This window comes from Manihot esculenta, chromosome 10 (genome assembly GCF_001659605.2).
Source record: "Manihot esculenta cultivar AM560-2 chromosome 10, M.esculenta_v8, whole genome shotgun sequence".
In the NCBI taxonomy this organism is placed as follows: Eukaryota; Viridiplantae; Streptophyta; class Magnoliopsida; order Malpighiales; family Euphorbiaceae; genus Manihot; species Manihot esculenta.
Window position 1 is genome coordinate 10724093 of NC_035170.2, and position 20741 is coordinate 10744833.

General features: G+C 32.6%; 1 protein-coding gene across 2 annotated transcripts; it reads left to right on the forward strand.

Moving 5' to 3' along the window:
* Positions 1 to 5398: 5398 nt before the first annotated feature.
* Positions 5399 to 11706, forward strand: LOC110624620 (TIMELESS-interacting protein). Of its 2 annotated transcripts, none has more exons than XM_043960762.1 (5): positions 5399 to 5780; positions 5974 to 6096; positions 7286 to 7385; positions 7655 to 7776; positions 10331 to 10744. In XM_043960762.1, exons 1-5 carry the CDS (start codon positions 5466 to 5468, stop codon positions 10580 to 10582), a joined length of 912 nt encoding a protein of 303 aa, XP_043816697.1. In that variant the 5' UTR covers positions 5399 to 5465; the 3' UTR covers positions 10583 to 10744. The 2 variants fall into 2 exon arrangements, with proteins under 2 accessions (XP_043816697.1, XP_021625522.1); XM_021769830.2 differs by lacking the exon at positions 10331 to 10744 and adding an exon at positions 11386 to 11706 and having other exon boundaries at positions 5400 to 5780.
* The last annotated feature ends 9035 nt before the right edge of the window (positions 11707 to 20741 follow it).

Consider the following 20741-nt stretch of genomic DNA (forward strand, 5'->3'; position numbering starts at 1 on the left):
AATGAGTTTTTGCATGAAAACAACCTTGGAGGAAAACCCAGGTTTGGCCGCCGAACTAAATCTTAAGTTCGGCCGCCGAACATGCAGGCATTTCGGGTGTGCCTTAGGCCCCCGAAGGCATAAGTGAGGGAAGTCCAGGTTCGGCCGCCGAACATGGCATGCATACGGAGGCACGTTCGGCCCCCGAACGTGGCCTGGCCAGCCACTATAAAAGGGTCCCTTAGCCGAAAACGGGCGAGCTTTTCTCCCCATTTTTGGCCAAGGTGAGCTCTCTGCCGTCCCTCACCAATCTTTGAGTTCTTCCTTCAAATCTTTCACGATTTTCACAAGTTTTCATCTTGTTTTGAAGATTTTCAAGTTTTGAGCAAGTTTTGAGCTTGGAGACCCAAGGAAGTTGAAAATCTCCCATCTCCAATATTAGGTCGTCTCTCTCTCGATCTTCAAGAGGTAAGAGCCGATCTTAAGCTCATTGCATGTTTTAAGTAAGTTTTATGAAGATCTATGGGGTAGAAGGCATATTTAGCTTATGGTTAGGTTTATGAGTTTATGATGTGTTTTTGAACAATGTGGCTTGCAAATGCATGATTGATGTATTGTAGATGGGGTTTTAGATAGTTTGAAGCCCCTAGAAGCTTGTATGCTTGTGTATGTGTGTTGTAGAATAGGTTTATGCATGTTTGGATGGAATGGGAGGCGTATATGCATAGAAGAGCTGAGTTTCTGCCACTAAGGGAGAAACCAGGTTCGGCAGCCGAAGGAACTTTCGGCCGCCGAACATGCTTGTGGAAGCAGCCTTCGGCTGCCGAAGATTGCCCCCGAAAGGAGACTTTCATCTCTGTCTGGGAGTTTCGGCCGTCGAAAGTGCTGCCAAACATGCATGAGTTTCGCCTCTGTCTGGGAGTTTCGGCCGCAGAAGGTGCCGCCGAACCTGCCTGACTTTCGGCTCTAGAGGGACTTTCGGCCGCCGAACCTGCCGCCGAAAGTACCCTGTCCAGCCTTCCTTTGCATGTTCTTGCATGAATGTTTAGAGGTGTTTTGGAGGGTTTTTGGGGGATGTTTTCAGAGTCATGTTATAGTATGTTGGTCCCTCATTTGAGTCCACCTGTGTAAGTTCGGACCCGAGGAACCGAGGACCTCAGCAGTGAGTCAGCTGCTTCAGTCATTGTTAGAGCTAGCCAGAGGTGAGTAGAATAAACCTTTACAATTTAAAGCAAATAAATTATAAAGTTTTGAGCATGTTCATGCATCATGAATGCCATATGATGAATTAGGTTGTTTGCATTAGAATTCACAAATATGTTCCATTGCATTTATGATGTTGATGTGGATTGGTTATTGGATGATCCTTTAGTCCTCATATGGTATGATGATGTTACGGCATGATATGGTATGGAAGTCCAGGTTGTACCCATTCTACGTCCCTGGCACTATGTAAGAGAAAGTCCAGGTTGTACCCATTCTACGTCCCTGGCACATTGGAATGTTATGATATGTTATGTTAAGAGAAAGACCGGTTGTACCCATTCTACGTCCCGACACTTTGGAATGTAGAGGACTATTGGTGACAATACCATCCGAGATGTGATTTGCTGTGATGTGTTGCATTACATGATGGCATGAGATTTTAAATATTGTTTTCTATTATTCTGCTCACTGGGCCCTTGTAGCTCACCCCTTTCCTTAATCCCCCAAGATTGCAGGTACGGGCTAGACAGATAAGTCAAGAAGAGTAAAGTCATATGTTTGTAATAGATAGAAAGTGGACATGATAAATTGTAAGATGATGTAAAGTTTGAATAGTCATGTTATGTAAAAATGATTTTGAGGATTAGAAGTTGTGCTTGACCCTATGGATATTGTTATCCCTTTTAATACATGATCTTAGATGTTTTATGATGTTTATGTGAACCAACTCAACGCACGTTATGTCGCCCATTGGAGCTTTGATGAGATCCCACAGAGAGGTCAATGTTATGGTTATGTTTATGTTTAGTGCATGCACAGGTTGAGATTGGTACAGGAGAAAATGTATGAAGGAAAAGTTTTAATTTTTATGTATATTGTTGATCATGTATGGGATTAAATAGGCTTTCAGGTTATGTCAGGCTTGCTACGGGTCCCGGCGGCCTTAAGCCGATCTGGATCCTAGCGCCGATAGCGGTCCGATTTTTGGGTCGTTACAAATGGAATATTATGTTATGTGATGCTATGTAAAAGAAAGACCAGTGAGGCCCATTCTACGCCCCTGGCACTATTGGAATGTGTAGAGGGCTATTGGTGACAAATTCATCCTTGATGTGATTTGTCTGTGATGTGATGCATTCCATGATATCATATGTTTTAAATATAATGTTTTATTATTCTGCTCACTGGGCTCTAGTAGCTCACTCCATTTCCCTAATCCCCCAGGTATGCAGGTACGGGATAGATCAGGAGGTCAGCTAGAGTAAAGTCATAGTTATGTAATAGCTAGTGGTGGACATGATGAATATTGAAATGTAATGAATAGTATTAAACAGTTATGTAATGTAATGATGTTATTGAGGATTAGAGTTGTGCTTGACCCCAATATGTTGTTAATCTCTTTTGAGTACATGATTTTTAATGATATTTATGTAAACCAAATTTAATACATGTTATGTTACCCCATTGGAGCATTGTTGAGGACTCCAGTGTGGGGGTGATGTTTATATTTATGAGTTGTGCATGCACAGGTTAAGTTTGGAAAATGATTGAGAAAGTTCAAAATTTTTATGTAATTGTTGATCATGATGGGATTAAACAGGTATACAGGTTGTATGTTAGGCTTGCTATGGGTCCCGGCAGCCTTAAGCCGATCCGGATCCTAGCGCCGGTAGCGGTTCGAATTTTGGGTCGTTACACCGCTACGTACCAATAGCTAATGGACAGAGCCCATAAATACATCTGGTTGAATGACAAAATCCAAGCATTGAAAGAGGACAAAAGGACAAGTCGGAAGCAAGACAAAAAATTGGAGAAGCAAGGATATGGGGGAGACCATAGAAGTTATCCAATCTCCCAAAGAAGGAATAACCAAGGTAAGTATAAGAATTATACTCCATTGAATGACTCACAAACACATATTCTAATGTGGATTAGGAAAAATGACAAGAAGATCAGGTGACCTCCCAAGCTCAACCCTAAGAAAGTCGAAAGGCGAGACAAAATCAGGTACTGTCATTTTCATGAAGAACACGAACATACAACAAAGGAGTGTCGGCAGCTGAAAGAGGAGATCAAGAGGTTAGTAAGGGATGGCACACTTCGAAAGTTTGCAAGAAAAATAGAGAATAGAGAAGGCCCGAACCTGAGGTAACAACTCCTAAAACTACGTAGAGTCAGGTCACGTGTCTTTAATATGGGAGACTCAGTCCTTAAAAGAATAGATGCAATAGGAGGTAATGCTAAGTCTGGTAAGAGAGGTGAAAATTGAAAAAGATAATTCAGGGTCTCGAAAGTTATTCGTCCAGGGTTTTATAAGCCGGCCAAGTTAGATGACCGAGTCATTCCATACTGGAATATTTGTAATCTAAGAAAAATTTTATCAATAACAAGTTAACGATGTATTTTTTTCATTTGTTGTGTTATTTAATGAAGAGAAACAATGAGGTTACCTTCCTTAAAAAGATTAAAGAGAGAAAATAAGGCTATAAGAGTGGATTCCGCCAGGCCACAATTCGGGAATTTGTCCCACCAAGCAAAACCATAAGGCGGATTTCGCCAAGCCACAATCTGGGGGTTAGTCTCACTAAACAAGGGCACGAGTTCAGTCATGCCCCAATCCGAATGTTAGTCCCACTAAACAAAACTATAAGGTGGGTTCCGTCAAGTTGCAATCTGAATGTCAGTCCCACTAAATAAGACCACAAGGTAGGTTTCGCCATGTCACAATCCGGGTGTTAATCCCATTAAACAAGGCCACAAGGTAGATTCCGCCAAGTCACAATCCAAGTGTTAGTCCCACCAAATAAGGCATCTTATGCCAAGTCACAAGGTAGGAATCCATCAGGCCATAATCTGGGTGTTAGTCCTGCTAAACAACGCATCTTATACCAAGCCAAAAGGAGGGTATCCGCCATACTTGATGACCGAGTGTTAGTCACGTTAACAAAGGCACTTGATGCCTAACCACGAGGTGGGTATCCAGTAGACTCAGTGACCGGATGTTAGTCCCATATCCACAAATTTTCCAAAGCATTTTATACTTGAGTCACAAGGCAGTCATATAAACCAAAATTAAAAATTTTTAGATTCAAATAAACTTTTCAATTATTAAAATAAATAAAAAATAAAACTTTCAAATTTTTAAAAATAAATAAAATATGCACTTTAATAATATATAAGCCTTTCAAATACATTTAAATTTTTTAAAATACATTAAACAAACATTTCCTTGTAATTTTAAACTTTTTTTTATATTTTTAATTTATTACTCTGACTACCATCATTTAAATATATCAATCCATTTATACTTTATTTAATTGGAGTAATTCAATTAAAAAATTTGAAATTTTCAAAAAGTGTAAAAATTATTTCTGTTTAGTTGGTAAATCATTTTTTCTTAACTTCTCAAGAAGTCAAGAGTTCCTATTTTCTCAGTGGAGAGAAAATAACTTACTTATCCCAATTTAATTTAGTTATTTTTGAAGAAGTGACTTCTTATAAAATAAAATATTTAAACCAATGAGCAAGGAATGAGAGGAAGAGCAACTCAAATTGGATTTACAAGTTTAGTTACATAGCTATAGACTAAACTACACTAGACATCAACTCATGTCATTTAGAGAACTCTCAACATAATAATTAAAATTATATTTTATTTAATTCATAATCAAATAAGTGAAGATAACTATGAAAAATGGTATTAATCAATATAATAAGCTTTTTGAATTATTTAATACATAATAAATTATTAATATGTTCTAAAATATATCAAATACTCATTATAATATTGAAAATATGAATATATAAAATAATTGATAAAAATTTCGATATATAAAAAATATTTATGCATAACTTTAACTGGATTTGAATTAATATTTAGCTGAATCCGAATTAAAGTAAAATTTAGTGTAATATATGGATATGTCTTTTATAATATATTTGATTTATTTTAAAAATTTAATAAACATATTTTAGTTATTTTAATAATTGAAGGACATTTAAATAAAAAATATTTAAAAACTTATACAACCGTTAGTTAATTTTAAGGATGAAAATAGGATTTTTTTTTTTTTAAAGAGATAATAGAATTAAAGAAAGTAAAGATTGGGAGTAAATTCCCACAAAAACGTTATACCGCACTGAGAAAATTGGCGCTAAATCATCCCTCATGTTCCCGCCAAAAAGAAACACGACTTGAATTAAAATATGAACGACTCCACAACCTTCACTCACAAAATTGACCGACTCAACAGTCAACAGAGACAGGAAATAGAAAGAGAATGGAGCCTGCAAAAGCAGCGCCCACTGGTTGCTACAAGTGCGGACGCCCAGGCCACTGGTCGCGCGATTGTCCTGATTCAAACCCTAACCCTAATCCACTCTCCAACTCTACTAATCTCAGCTCTCCGAATTCTTCCAGATCTTTCCCTAGTAAGCCTAATGTTAGCAATTCAAAACCTGTAGCAGAGAAGCCAAAGAAGGCGCCAAGAAGCAGGCCCAAACTCACCCCTGAGGTTCTTCTCGGCAATGATGGCCTCGGCTATGTTCTTCGCCATTTCCCTCGCAACTTTAAATATCGTGGTCGCGGCCATGAGGTAATTTAATTTTTTTTTTGGGGATTAGGATATAGAATTGAAATCAAATCTGGCTTCCAATACATCGAATTGGATATATCCTTTTTCTGTTTCTTATGGTTCTATGTTTAGTTTAAAATGCTTTAAGCTTACTATGATATCAATTATTTGTCTTCTATGTTTCAAAATTTAACTTTTCAATTGTATTTTGTAGGTTAGCGATTTGGGGAATCTGATTCGCTTATATAGTGAATGGCACTCCCGCTTGCTCCCTTATTACTCGTTTGATGAATTTGTACATAAGGTGGAACAAGTTGCTTCCACAAGGCGTGTAAAGGTAAGGCAGCTTTACTTTGTTTCTTTTTGTTTATTGTTGATTGTGAAATGCTAATGCGATGGGTGTATTGCTGGTTTGGGATCTTGAACACCGCCCTTCTTGTTTTCTCTCTCTTTTTTTCTTTTTCTTTCCAATTTTCCTGTAAAACATATTACTCTTTAAAAGAGTGCAGCATATTTATTAGGGAAATTAATGGTCATTGCTAAACTGAGATGATTTGTACCGTTTAAGTAACCAATGTGGCTTGTGCATTGGCAGAATGTGAATTATGATTATTTTTGTGTTGTGTTGTTCAAAGCATACGTTACTGTCATTTATCGCAATATTGAAAGTTATAAATTTATGTTCAATGCCATTCCTTATTGGAGAATTAGTTACTTGTTAGCTTTTAGCCTTTGCGATAACATTAAGATGTTCTTGCTGGATAGCATGCAAGGAGAAATATGGATCTAATGATGTTAAGTTTTTGAATCATGATATTCTTTGATTGACTTTTCTTTTATACTTGTACGGTGCATTTTTGTATGTGGTAAAGAAAATTGGCTAAAATAAACAAGAAAAGACTGTGAAATGGAAGAGGGTGTGACAATTTCAGTTGATAGAGGTGTCAATATATATCTATGATGAATTTTGTGAAAGTCAATTTCTGAAGAATGTTTCCATTTAATGAAACATTAGTTCTACCAGCCACATCATTTATAGAATACAATTTTAATTCCATATCGTAGCAAGTTGCCAAACAGTACTGAAGAAGGGATTTGAGGAAAGAAAGAAGAAGAATTATGAGAAGGAAGGAAGAAGAAATAGGTGAGAAAAGAGAAATTAGAGAGGCAAAGAGAATAGTATTTTGTATTAATGTATCCTTTAAGAGGATTACATGAACTATACAAACTTGGATAATTGAATAGAAATATGCTACATAAATTTGTAAGGTAATTGAATAGAAATTTGTGCTGTCTATTATGTAGTTTTTCTTGCATTGAAGTGAATGTGTGCATTATATTATATATTGAAGGCTTTATTGAAATACATTAGTAATAAGAGCTGTACCGAGCTCATTCTATCTTTGCTCTTTTTCTGTGATTTTATTAGTAGTGACTGATGAACGAATGCGTACCAAATGCATATATGTACAAATACAATTGCCATGAATCTTCTTGAATTATTTTCTTGCTCAATGTTTGAGCAGATGTGCCTCGGAGATTTAAGAGAAAGAGTTGCAAGTGGTGGGGATCCAACAAAGTTGCATGAATCAGCAACTGAACTTGTTGGTCCAAGCCTTGAACAAGGTATGTCGGGTGGCTTAACGTCAACAAGGCATATAGATCTTGCCTGTTCTCAATTTTGTTTCCTGAACTAATTTGTTGCAGATGCTTTGAGGTGAGAAGTCACAGGGAAAACATTAACTTTCCCAATTGTGACTTGATCATATCCATTTGATTATTGTTAGCATCATTTAGCTAGTTTATATGATATTTTGTGCGCAAAAATAAAAGCGAATGGAGTTGGTAGTATCATTTGTCATTTCATCTTAGTAATGCCTATCAAATTCTTCTAGGCCGCTCAGCTCCCGATGAAGCTGTGGGATTATATGAAGAGGGAGATCAACATTTGAGGAACCATGATGCGGATGGAACACAAGAAGATATTCTTCATGAGGTTTATGATAGAGCTATTGAAGTAAGTGTTATTTCTTTTGATGTAGATTCTTTAATTCTAAATTTTTTGCTGGTTATAATTCCTTTACTCTATCCATTCGTTATAGAACAATAATTTGTTGGATATATTCTTCACAGAGAGATAAATTGTCCGGTTGTTGATACAAATATAAACAATACAAAAATTTGTTACATGGCTTTTGATACTTGTTTGCAACTAATTCCATAAATTAATAAACCTCAACATATGCAATCAAAGTAATTAACTCTTCTAAATTTTTTATATGAATTATTAATTATAGTGATATTTATACAACAAAAATATAATTGGAAAATCTCAACAACATTTAAACCTTAACAACGTAAAGTCTTAACAGTTGTCTTCAAAATTAAATCAAAATTAATTAACCTCGTTCTCATCAATAATAAACTTATTATCTTTTAACTATTTAGTGTAACTTTTGCTTTATAAAGTATATATATTCTACATTCCTGGCATCTTTTGCTGTAATTTTGGATTCATCGTTAAGTATTTTCATTTTGTCTAACTCCTTCGACAATTTTTTTTTCTACAATTTGAAGGCTATATTTTTTTAAAGACTATTGCAGTTTTGAAACATACTGATCTCTTTATTCTCTTCATCCTTTTTTCTAATTTCTTTTTGCTATATCTGTTTTAAGGTGGTTTGAATTTTGAGACATGCAGTTGTCTTTATCATCATTTTTTTATTTGTAATTTATGGACATATTTGGTCTTTTAGTACTTGTTTTTATTCTTGGCTACTTCTATTTCATTGGATATTCTCAGCTGACTCCTCTCGACTTGGTGCCCCTAGTTTAAGGGAAGTCTTTGTTATTTACTTCTTCGCTTAGTGTGTGTGCTTTTTTTTTTTTTTTCTTTTTTTACAAGCAAACTGAACTACAAAAATCTTCCTTTAATTGCCTTGCTTCAATCTTGCCTTCTACTTTTGTCTAAGTTTTTTGTCATTCTTGATTTTTTATTCATCTCTATTTTTTTTTTATTGTGTAGAATTTCTCAATTGTGACTCTTTATACTTTTTTTCCTTTCATCTGCAATCTCTCTAAAATTTGCAAGTCCTTTGAGATATCAACTTTGATACCACTTTGTTGATTTTTGAGAGGATAAAAAGAAGAATAATTAATACTGAATATTGTATAATTTTATTGAAAAATAGCAAAATATAAACCTTAACAACTTAAAATGTGACAGTTATTATCTGTTTTAAATCAAATTAAAACTAATTAACCTCCTTATCATCAATATTTGCTTATTCTCTTGTAACTACATAGGATACATAGTTTTAAGTGCTTAGTTCTCATAATCGGTTTGATCTTTAGTAGTGCTTTTAATAGCTTTATTCAAACTCATGCCTAAAATATCTATATGCTATTCTAAATTTAGATGCAACTGTGGCACGTAAATCGTCAGTGGCCTGGTCCTTTATTTGAGCATCACTGTGAAAATCAAAGCACATCATTGACTCATTCATTCCCTTCGTATATATTCTGCAACTAGTATGAGATGAAATGAGAAAATTCGGTTTTGTCAGTGTTCATGTACTTGATGCCAGAGTTAAAAGCTCAAATGGCAAAGTACAGTATTCTCCTGGCAAAAAAATTTCAAGCACATGTCTCCTTGTATCTTATACATTTCAGTACCTCTTAAAAATAAATAAATAAATATAATTTGCAATCATATAATTATACCAAAATGTGAATTAATATAAATGCAATTAAACTTCGAGTCTTGGACTAATTAACCCATTATTCTCATGAAAATTCACAATAATAGTTGTATATTTGTGTTGTACATTATCTTCATTTATATCTTAGGCAAATTAATAATCACCAATCAACTAAAACACACAAGTAATGTTTTTATATATATACACGCACACACGTCCACAGACTCTTTGGCTTCAATAAATAATTAAATAAAGATAAGCCTTTTAATAGTATTCTATCATATAAACATTTTGGTAAAGTCTCGTATATCAAAACTTACATAGAATCGGAAAGAAGATGAGTTTCAGTGGGGCATATATATATATATTGCATCACAATTTGAAAAAATGCTGAACTTTCAATGTGGGGGCACTTGTCCCCACTACTATTTTTGGTTTTTCAATTCTAAGCACACCTATGAAAATTTGTGGAATGGTCTTGTACTGTTATTGTGAATATTGTTGTGGGCACTAGGTGAATGAGTTGGAGTCTATTTGGCTTTTAAGCTAGCTCCAAGTTCCCAAGTAGCTATAGCCTGACAAGGACTACCGCTGTCATCTGACTTGACTGAAACTTTGCCTACTTGTTTCGACAAGTAAGCTCCAGCTTATCAAATTGGCTGTTAAATTATCTAATTGTGGTGGCAACTCATCCTAAACATGCTGGCCGACTCCATGTATTTCTGTACATGTTGCTCGGATTTTAAATTTACAAATAAATATAATCATGCATTAAGATTGTAATTTCGGCTGCCATGTTTAGTTGGTAACACATTGTAAATGGCCAAAAGCATTATTTTACTGATGTTATCCGTTTTAAATTTATATTAGGTGTGTGCTTCAATTCAGCATGGAATAATACGCGAGCACTTAGTTTCTTGTCAAATAATTCAAGTGGTGAAAGAATCGCTTCATTATCCATCAATTATTCAGATGCATTTTCCTTTTTCCCAATATTTACACACTTTTTCGCTTCCTTATCAGTTCTTTTGTTGTATGGCTGTGTTAAAAAAATATATCAAATCTTGTAGGCATGAATTTCATTCTCATCACTTCTATTATACAGCTGGATTAGCATCTTAATCTTAATCTTGTTTCAAGTTTCGTAAGAATGATGTCTTAACCATCTTGTTTACGCAATTCTTACAAGAACAAGAAAATTGAAAAGAATGAATTTTGCAAGAATGATTGTTGCTGTACTGCTTTGTGTTTAGTCAGAGTCCTTTTAATTGTTCTCTTTTTTTGTTGTTTACCTGTTTATAGGTTCACAGGGTGAGCAGTATTCGGTTCAAACCGAAAAAACCAATCAAATCGAATTAAATTGAAAATTTGATTCGATTTTTTATATATTTCGGTTTGGTTTGATTTTTAATTTCAGAAATTTCGGTTATTTCGGTTTGGTTCGGTTTTGATTAGAAAAAAAATTGAAAAAACCGAACCGAACTGATTAGTGATAATAATATGTTTTTTCAATAATATAGAGAAATTAAATTATATTAAGATTAAAATATTTTAATTAAATTTTAAAATATTAAAAATAAAGTGTAAAAAATAAAAAAATTATTAAAAATAAAAAATGATCAAACCGAACCGAATCGAATAGAATTAGACTGATTCGATTCGATTTCTGATCAAAATCAGTTCAATTCGGTTTTTATAAACACTAAAATTTTAGTTTTCAATTTATTCAGTTCGATTCGATTTTGAACCGAACCGACCGAATGCTCATCCGTCCGTTCACCTATATTGTTGTCATTCTAGAAATATGGCTGTGATATATTGAATGACAATATTGTATTTTATTATTATTATTTTTTAAAGCATACGGAGAAAAAAAATGGAGTATTTTCCTAAATTGATGAGTATTGTGGGCATCATAATTGCAGGAACCGGGTGCCCATAGTGGGATGGAGCCACCCTCTCAAAATAATAATGCTGGCTTGGACAATGAAGCTATGATTACGGAAGAGCAAAGAGCTCGCATGGAAGCAAACAGGTTGAAGGCACTAGAAAAAGCGGCAGCTCGGGCCCGTTCGTTGCAGTCCACCTGATTTTCATGTTTAGTTTTATATGTGCATTTAAACTCCTTAAGTTTAATGTTAACTGTGCCCACATTGAATGGCGTATTTTCATCGTTTGATGTTGCATAAGACGCGCTTAAACTCCGTATAAGTCTCGTTCAAGATTTACTTCATGACTCAGTTTTCTAATTTCTTGTTTAAAATTTTTAATTTAGAGCTTTTTTTAAAAAAAATTATAAAATTATAAAATTTATTAATATGGTAGAAAAAATAATATTTGTAATTTATCATAATCAAATTAAATTAAATATGTTAAAATATATATTAAATAGGCATAATTTATATCATATCACTTTTACAACTTTATACTTATATTTCAAGAAATAAATCCAACTTATTCTTATGAGATCATCCTAGAGATGGCGTTCCTTGAGGATCAATGACATCAATGTCAATAAGTTAGAGTTTTTGTGAAGCTCTCCCGGCTCTCTTAGATAATGGCAACCTCATTTGCTTCTATTGATTCAAGCCCTGGAACGACATAATTATTTAATAATAAGTTATGCATTAAAATTTTTACTTTTTAAAATTTTAATATAAGAAACTCTAATTATGATAAATTAAATTATAATCGTTTAATTTAAAACTTACGAGAAGAATTATATTTGCAAAGAATGAGATAATAAGAAAATAAGTTATAATTTTTTCAACACATGTAGACTCACGATATAATTTTAGATTGTGTAATATATGTATGGTAGAATTGTACTTAAATCAATTTTATTATTTTGATATTTTAGTATTTTGTGAGATTTATTTTAAATTAATTTGGCTAAATTCGAAATTAAATTTGTGGAATCTATTTAAGAAAAAGATTTCTCCAAAACAATTTAAGAAAATAATTTTTAATGTAATTTATATTTGATTATTTAACTATATATCATTCTTATATTGTAATTACACATTCTTACTCTAGAATTAGGGTTTTGAGCCTATAAAAACACTCTAAAGGTAATCACGAATAATGAAGAGAGATTATGTTATAAATAATAATTTAATTTTACTATATTATTTAGTAACTTATCAAGATTCAATTTTGTGGCGTTTTAATATAGATTTTCTCTATACTTAGTTAACTTATCAAGAATTTCTTGTGGTGTTCTTAAGTTAGAATTGCTTGATTATTTTCGTTTCTAATCACAACTATTGATTAGGGGTGTGGTAGAGCAATCTCTAAAAATTATCTAAGTCTCCTTCGTTTGTACATGTGTGTTTGGAGTTATTATTGATCACATGTTAATCTTGGATTACAGGTCAATTAGTATTAGAGGATAAATTCCTATTTATCTTTGTCTATTTATTTTGTAAATTTTATTTTGGTTTTTATTTTTGTTTAATTTTATTTTTATCTTGTTTTTTTCATTATTTTAATTTATTTCAGAATTTTAATTTGCAAAAAATAAAAAAAAAGGAAAAATCAGTTATATTGTTGTTTAAAAAATTTAAGGAGAGATGTCAAAGTTCAGTGCTTCATTTGAGAAATTTCAAATTGTTTCAGAAATTGCATAAAAAACTTAGAGAAAGCTACCCATAAAGAGAATGAACGAACTACCATAATGATATAAATCGAAGTTAAATAGGAATTTATCTTCTAATACTAAAATACTAAAGTGTTATTTTGGTATTTTCAACACTTGCAATAGCAATTTGAATTTCTTTGGAATTAATCTACTAAAGTGTCTACTTAGGCTAATTTTATTATTTTGTGGATTTATTTTAAATTAATTTAAGCTAAATTAGAAGTCAAATTCATGAAACTTATTTAGCAAATAGATTTCTCCAAGACAATTTAGGAAAATAATCTTTAATATAATCTAAATTTGACTATTTGACTAGATATACTTTTTATATTGTAATTATATCTTTCTACACTAAGATTAGTGTTTTCAGGCTATAACGAAGAATGCGATTTTGAATCTAAATATTGCCATATGGAAGAAAGCTAAGAAGATGTGATAGAAAACATATTAGTAGATCAAGTCCAAGAAATTCAAATTGCTATTGCAATTGTTGAAAAGTACAACCAAGCGAAAGATGATTTTCAAGCCATTGAAATTGAGTAAAATTTTGATATTGACTCTAATTCTGATTCAGATGATTATTCCATTCAAGAAATTTAATAAGTTGAAATTCTGATTGCCTTTAGCATTCTTGCACAATACAACCTATATGGAAATGATCTCATGTATGTCTATCATTTTCTTATCATTATGGTTCAAGATTCAAGGACAAATTTTTCTGAGAAAGGAGAAAATGATGCAAGCACGAGAATGATACGATTCTTCAACAACAAATTGTGCATTGAAGTCTTTACACTCTTTAAAGATTCAATATGGGAAACTCCAAATCATGATATATCAAATTACCATCGCATCGCTTAATTGAAGACTTATGAGCTGAAAATTATATTTGGAATACATGGGATAATGAGAAAATAAGCCACAATCTCTTCAATATATGTGGACACACAATATAGTTTCAGATCGTATAATGCATGTATGGCCGAATTGTACTTATGCCAATTTTGTTATTTTAGTATTTTCTAGATTTGTTTTAAATTAATTTGGCCTAATTAAAAGCCAAATTCATACAACCTATTTAGGAAGGAGATTTTTCAAAAATAATTTAGGAAAATGATCTTTAATATAATCTAGGTTTAACTATTTAACTAGATACATTTCCTATATTATAATTACAGCTTCGTACACTAGAATTAGGGTTTTGAGGTTATAAAAAATCCCTTAAAGTGGCAGCTACGAATAATGAAGAGAGATGATGTTATGAATAATATTTTGATTTTTCTCCATTGTTTAGCAACTTATCAAAATTCAATCTTATAGCGTTCTAATATGAGTTTTCCTCATATTTAGTTAATTTATCAAGAATTTTTTGTGGTGTTCTCAAGCTGCAATTACTTGATCATCTTCATTTCTAATCACAATTATTGATTAGCAGTGTGGTAGAACAACCTCTAAAAATTATCTAAGTCTCGTCCATTGTCAAGTGTGTGTTTAGAGTTTTTGATCACATGTTGATTCTGGATTTCACATTATTAGTATCGGCATTATTCACAATTAGGGAATGCTATTGCTAGGATACATCTTGCACTAGCACTTTCTTTTGAATAAGGATCATTCCTAAGGTGATGGAAATGAACTAGTCTTTTGTGCCATAACTCAATTGAGCTTTCTATGATAGGAAAGGCAGCTTGTAAGGAAAAACTTTCTGCCTTTCATTTTGATCTTCTAAATCATTAACATCCTTGATTGGGGCATTTCTCTTTAAAGATCACTTTGAATTTTTTTAAATCTACTATCTAATTAGAAGCCAATTTTGATTAATTTTAGGTGTATATAAATCATCAACAATAGTTTTTGTACTTAAGTTATTTTATATAGCTATTATGCCCTTTCCTTTTACAGAAATCATTATCAATTTTAACTCTTTTTGATTTTTGTACTCCAAAGTATTTGAAAAGTTCTCTATCATAGATCACATGATGAATATATCCATTGTCCTTTAACTAGGGTTTTTGTTGAATTCTTACTACCTAATCAAGTTGCCATAAAAGGCTAATCTTCTACATGTTGATTTACATTTTGAGCTTCTACTGCGTATTAGTTACTTTTTCTTTTGCAAATTACTGCTTCATGACCCATATGGTTACACAAACTACATGATATAGGACTGATTAGACTCCATCAGGAGTTTTAACTAATAACGTTTGGTTTATACGAAATAATAGAAACGAGAGACTAGAAACCGAAAAATCTTACTGAAATTCTTAAAAGATTGAAAAGTGAGTCTTAAATAGTTAAGAAAAGGCTATATATAATAGAAAAAAAATCATAATATGCAAAATTATAAAAATATCCAAAAAAATAATTAAAATGCAAAATTAATCTCCTAAACGGTGGAATTTTTACCTCGAACTTTGTGACAGGCCTTTAATTTTCGTCACAGTTTTGAAAGTCGTGCGTCTCGAAATTGTCTTTTTGAAAAATTATCGTGGTTTTTTATTGGACGTCGGCAGTAAAAGTTAGGTCCGGTCCAAATTTGCTGTAAAGTTCAAACTAATTGTTCAGTGTCACTACATCTTGCTTCAGGCTTTCTCCAACACTTACAATGAGGATGATATTTTCTACCATAATGTTGAAATGTGAGAATTTTCTTTTTTCATTGTCATTACAATTAATATTATTATTAATTAAAAATTTTGAACTTATAAGTATCTTCATCTTGTGTTTTTTATTCTCATCTTTACCACCATTTTGATTTTTGGCTAGCAAAGCTCGGTTATACAGATCTTTCTTGTCTCATGAGCCTTCTCTACTTGCATCTTACTTTATCAAGATAATGCCTGGAAGATTTGCAATGTTTTTCAAGGATGATATCTAGGCTTCCAAATCTCTCAGGCATAGTAGCTATAATCTTCTTAACAATTTTATAATAAAGAAAATTCAATCCAATCAATGGTATCTAATTAATAATGCTAACAAGTTTGTAAGTTTGATAGTTTCTGACTCCTCATCTTTACATCTTTTCATACTTGCATTCCTTTCATTCTTGTTTTCTCCTTTTGTATTCTTCCTTGAGATAGTTCTTGATAAAGACTAATTAGATTTCGTCGGGAGTTTTAACCAATAACATTTGATTAAGACGATATAACAGAAACGAGAGGTTAGAAGCCAAAAAGTCTTGTTGGAATTCTTGAAAGATTGAAAAGTTAGTTTCAAATAGCTAAGGAAATACCATTTATAATAGAAAAAAAACTTTAATATGAAAAATTATAAAAATATTTAAAAAAATAATTAAAATGCAAAATTGACTCCATAAACAGTGAAATTTTTGCCTCGAACTTTGTGACAGGTCTGTGGCTCTCGTCACACTTTTAAAAGTTGTGCATCTCAAAATTTCCTTTCTGAAAAGCTATTTTGGGTTTCTGTCGGCAATAAAAATTAGGACCGGTCCAAATCTGCTATAAAGTCTAAAGGCTAGTTGCTCCATATCAGTTTTGCCTTTTCCTTAGAATTCCTTGTCTTTCCTTCTTTGTGATTCCTAATTTTAGTTAGAGGAAAATTTTCATTGTCCTCCTATCCTGCCACCCAACATCAAGAGCCTTAGGTAAGCTTCAATTTGAATAGCTCAAATCTGCTGGTTTGTTAGTTGACTCATGCTTCATGCTTTTTTGGTATTATTAAAGACATAAAGGTCAATTTTTCAATTGCTATCATAGGTCATGTTTAAGCTTTGCATAGTGAAAAATTATGGCGTTTGGACTTAGGCTTCTGCAACGTCGATGTAGATATAGATTTACAAAAGATCTTTCATGTTGGATTATCTAAATTCAATCTCTCATTTTTAACATTTTGTTTGAGAAGTGTTTAAGAGGAGGTGGAGTAAAGTATAATTTTTAAAAAATTTTATAATTTTTAAATTTTAATAATTTTAATAATTTTTTATTATTTGAAAGGAAAATAAGATTTATAAAGATAATTAGAGGTTTTGAAGGAAATTTTTTTTTGGTCCATCAATTTGGTAGATTGAAATTAGAGACATTTGGATGTTATGAAACCCACTCTCTCCAAATACAGCTTCAAAGTTTTTGAAACTTGAAAATTTTCCATTCCTTTAAAAATACCTCCTTTCAAATAAAGAGTTAGGGTTTATTTCACTTTGAGTTAGATTTGTAGAACAAGCTAACTGTGTTGCTCACTCTTTGGCTAGTTAGCTTGCACAAAAATATCCTCTAGCATCCCATCAGGATAAACAATAGAGTAGTCAGTCAATTGAATCATTACACTCGTTTTTTTTAATGGACCAATATTCAAAGATTGAAAAATTAACAAAGGCATGATATCTATTGATTCACCTAAATCATACAATGCTTTTTTAGCACTAACATTGCCAATTTTAATAGGAATAACAAACATACATTGATCCTTGCATTTAGTAGGAAGCTTTTTTTGGAACACAGTAGAAATATTTTCATCCATACAAACCTTTTGATAACCTACTAGCTTCTTCTTTTTGGTGCATAATTCTTTTAAAAATTTTACATAACGAGGTACCTATTTAATTGTATCAAGCAATGCTATATTTACCTCCACTTTGCAAAATCTCTCAATGATCTCCTTCTCTTCTTTCTCTTTCTTTGATTTGGCTAGCTTTTCTGGAAAAAGAAGTTTAATTATCCGGGTATCAAGTTCAGTAGGTGCTAGTGTTGGTTTACTATCTGATTTAGGTATTGTACTTTCAGTCTCCAAGTCTGTACTTTTGTCGTGCCCACAACTCATCTCACAAGGATTTTGCAACAACTCTTTTTTACTTCTCAATGTAACAACACTTACATTCTGCTTGGGATTCACTATGGTCTGAGAGGGTAACTTACCTTGATTTTCTATCTTGTTCATTGATACTGCCAATTGATTTTCTTGTGTTTCCAGATTGCAAATACTCGTCCGAGTCTCCTGTTGAAATTGTTGAGTCTCTGATGGGTATCGAAACCACAAAAAATAACCTATTAAATATAAACAAATATAAATTGCATATCGAATCCACAAGGAATTGACACTAAGAATTTTCAGACAATGACTAGAAAAAATAAACAATAAAAATAAAATAAGGGGAGATTTTGATAATGAGCTAAATTAAATATTAAAGCAATGTAAGAAAGTGATAATTAAAAGAAGAACAAATCAATAAGAACAAGCTCTAGTTGAAGTGTAGGATCCATTTCAGTTTGGAAATTGATAATAGATACAAAGATATTTTTATGAACTTTAATAAATTAGTTATAGTTATGGAATACGCTCCACATAACTAATCTCTCCTTATATTTTAAATTAATTAGAAAAGGTTCGCTAATTAATTTCTAACCAACAAATCGCCTAAAGAACGTTTTTGGAATTTTAATTTATCAACTGTCTTAAGTATTAGAAAGACTCAATTCTAACTGACCAACTGCGTGGTGAGTTTGAGTTAAATTATGCAACTTCTTAGTTGTTATACTAATTGTTACTTGTGTTGGAATAACCTAAACAATTACGGACTTCAAGCATTCAAACTAACAATATACTACTTTGAAATCAAGAACAATAGGCTCTATTAATCCAAAGACAAAGTAATAATAATATGAAGAATAAAATTTGCATAAATATTAAAGAATAAAATATTAACAATAGAGTTTAGATCTCCCAATTCATATAAAAACTGAAATTTCTTCCTAACTTCAACTAGAAATAGAGTTTTTAGCCACTCATAGCTTACAAAGAAGAAACAAAAGAGAAAAGAGATGAGAAGGCAGATTCGGTGTTGTCCAAAATCGAGTGTGTGTTCCCTTCAGCTGCCTTCAATGCTATGTTTAAATAGGCCTTAAAACCCTAGTAGCAATCCTTTTTGGAATGTAATTCTTTTTTGATTTGATTTTTTGATTCCTTGATTTAAGGAAGTCTTTGTGCCGTATGTTTTGAGGAGATTCTGGCTTGGGTCCCGCATTTTTAATGTGATGACCAGGTCTTTTAAATTTTCAAATTTGAGTTTTCCCGCTTGTCGTTGATTCTGTGTAGTTTGCTGATTTTTCCAGTTTGATTTGGACAAATCGTTCTGGGTAAATCACTGTCTGTGGGTTTTGATCAGTTTTGGATTTCTGTGCAGTCTTCTGGCCAATCTGTGAAATACACTGGATGGTTTGCCCAAATCTTCTGGTCAAGTCACTCTCCATGATTTTAAGCCATTTTTCATCAAATCTTCTTTTTTTCTATGCTTTTCTGCAAAATATGAAAAAAATTATAAAATTAACTAGAAAATATTTAATTTAGTACTAATAACAGTAGGAAAAATGTGTCTAAATTATGTTTGATCAAATACCCCCACACCTAACTTCTTGCTTGTCCTCAAGCAAAAGATAATTTAGTCAATCAAAATCCCTTTTTTACTTGATCCTTGTGTCCATTTAGTTTACCACCCTAGACTCCTAGATTGAAGCAGTACAATGTTGTATATATGCACTAAGGTTATCCTTCCTTTCCTTATTTTTTTTCACCAACAGTGGTGAAAGAATTTATATTTCCTTTCATGCACAATTTTTCTTTGGTTTGACTATGCAGTTCTCCGCACAACTTGCCCTTACCATTTTGGCTTATATTAAGCTTTTAGGCACTTTATTCTTGCTTGAAAAAAGTTATCAACCTTTTTACGCGAAGGTGCATATTTGTGATAATCACCCTCGGTTACTCAATTGTTCACATTGTTCAAGTGGTTACTAGCTCTGCTCATAGTCTTTGACCAGTGGAGCAAGTTTTGATTTGTGCACTTTAAATTTTCTGCCCCTTTTTTTATTTGATTTGACTGTTATTGTTTGGGCAAATCAAGGCACCAATCACTGTATAAGTCATTCCTTTCACACACAATTTCAGATTTTTTAATCTCTCTGCTGATTAATTACGACCATCTGAACCATAGTGAGTAAAAAGATTCAATTTAAAAAGAGATTCCCAAAATCAATGTAACTCACTGCAAGTGATTCAATAGAGATTTAAAGGGTGAGCAAACAAATGGGGTCATGAGAGAGGCTCTATATGATTTGACTGTCATGCTTGGTAAAACAAAATTTGTGAAATTCTATGCATGTGTATGCATGTGTGAAAAGACAAAAAGAGAAAGAAAAAAATTGTGAAAGACCGTATCTATACAGCAGTGCGTATTAGTAATAATATACCCCCACACCTATTCTAAGCATTGTCCTCAATGGAAAATAAAATAAGTAAGCAAGAGAGTAACTTCCCAGGGGTGTTGATTTGGGCAAATCAATTGGCCAAATCAATGGCGCTGGTGGTCTCCAAGTAGAAAGTCATCAACCAACAGCTGCACCATGCCCTCTATATGCAGAATTCGAGTCTCAATTCTATCTAGTCATGCATCTATGGAGGGGCGTGGCGGTGCACCATATGGTGTGTCTACTGCAGGTGTGGCTGTCGCTTGGAACGCTTCAACCTGCGTTGCTGTATTCTTTCAGAATACACGCTCATGGCGTGATACCACTGGCCCTGCAGGTGTAAGAGAGAAAATACCACTAACCTTTCGAAGCAACCCCATGTCATCTAAGACATGCAAAACCAATAGGGTTGGTTCACTGGCTTGGTGAAGGTCAGTCTGCTCAG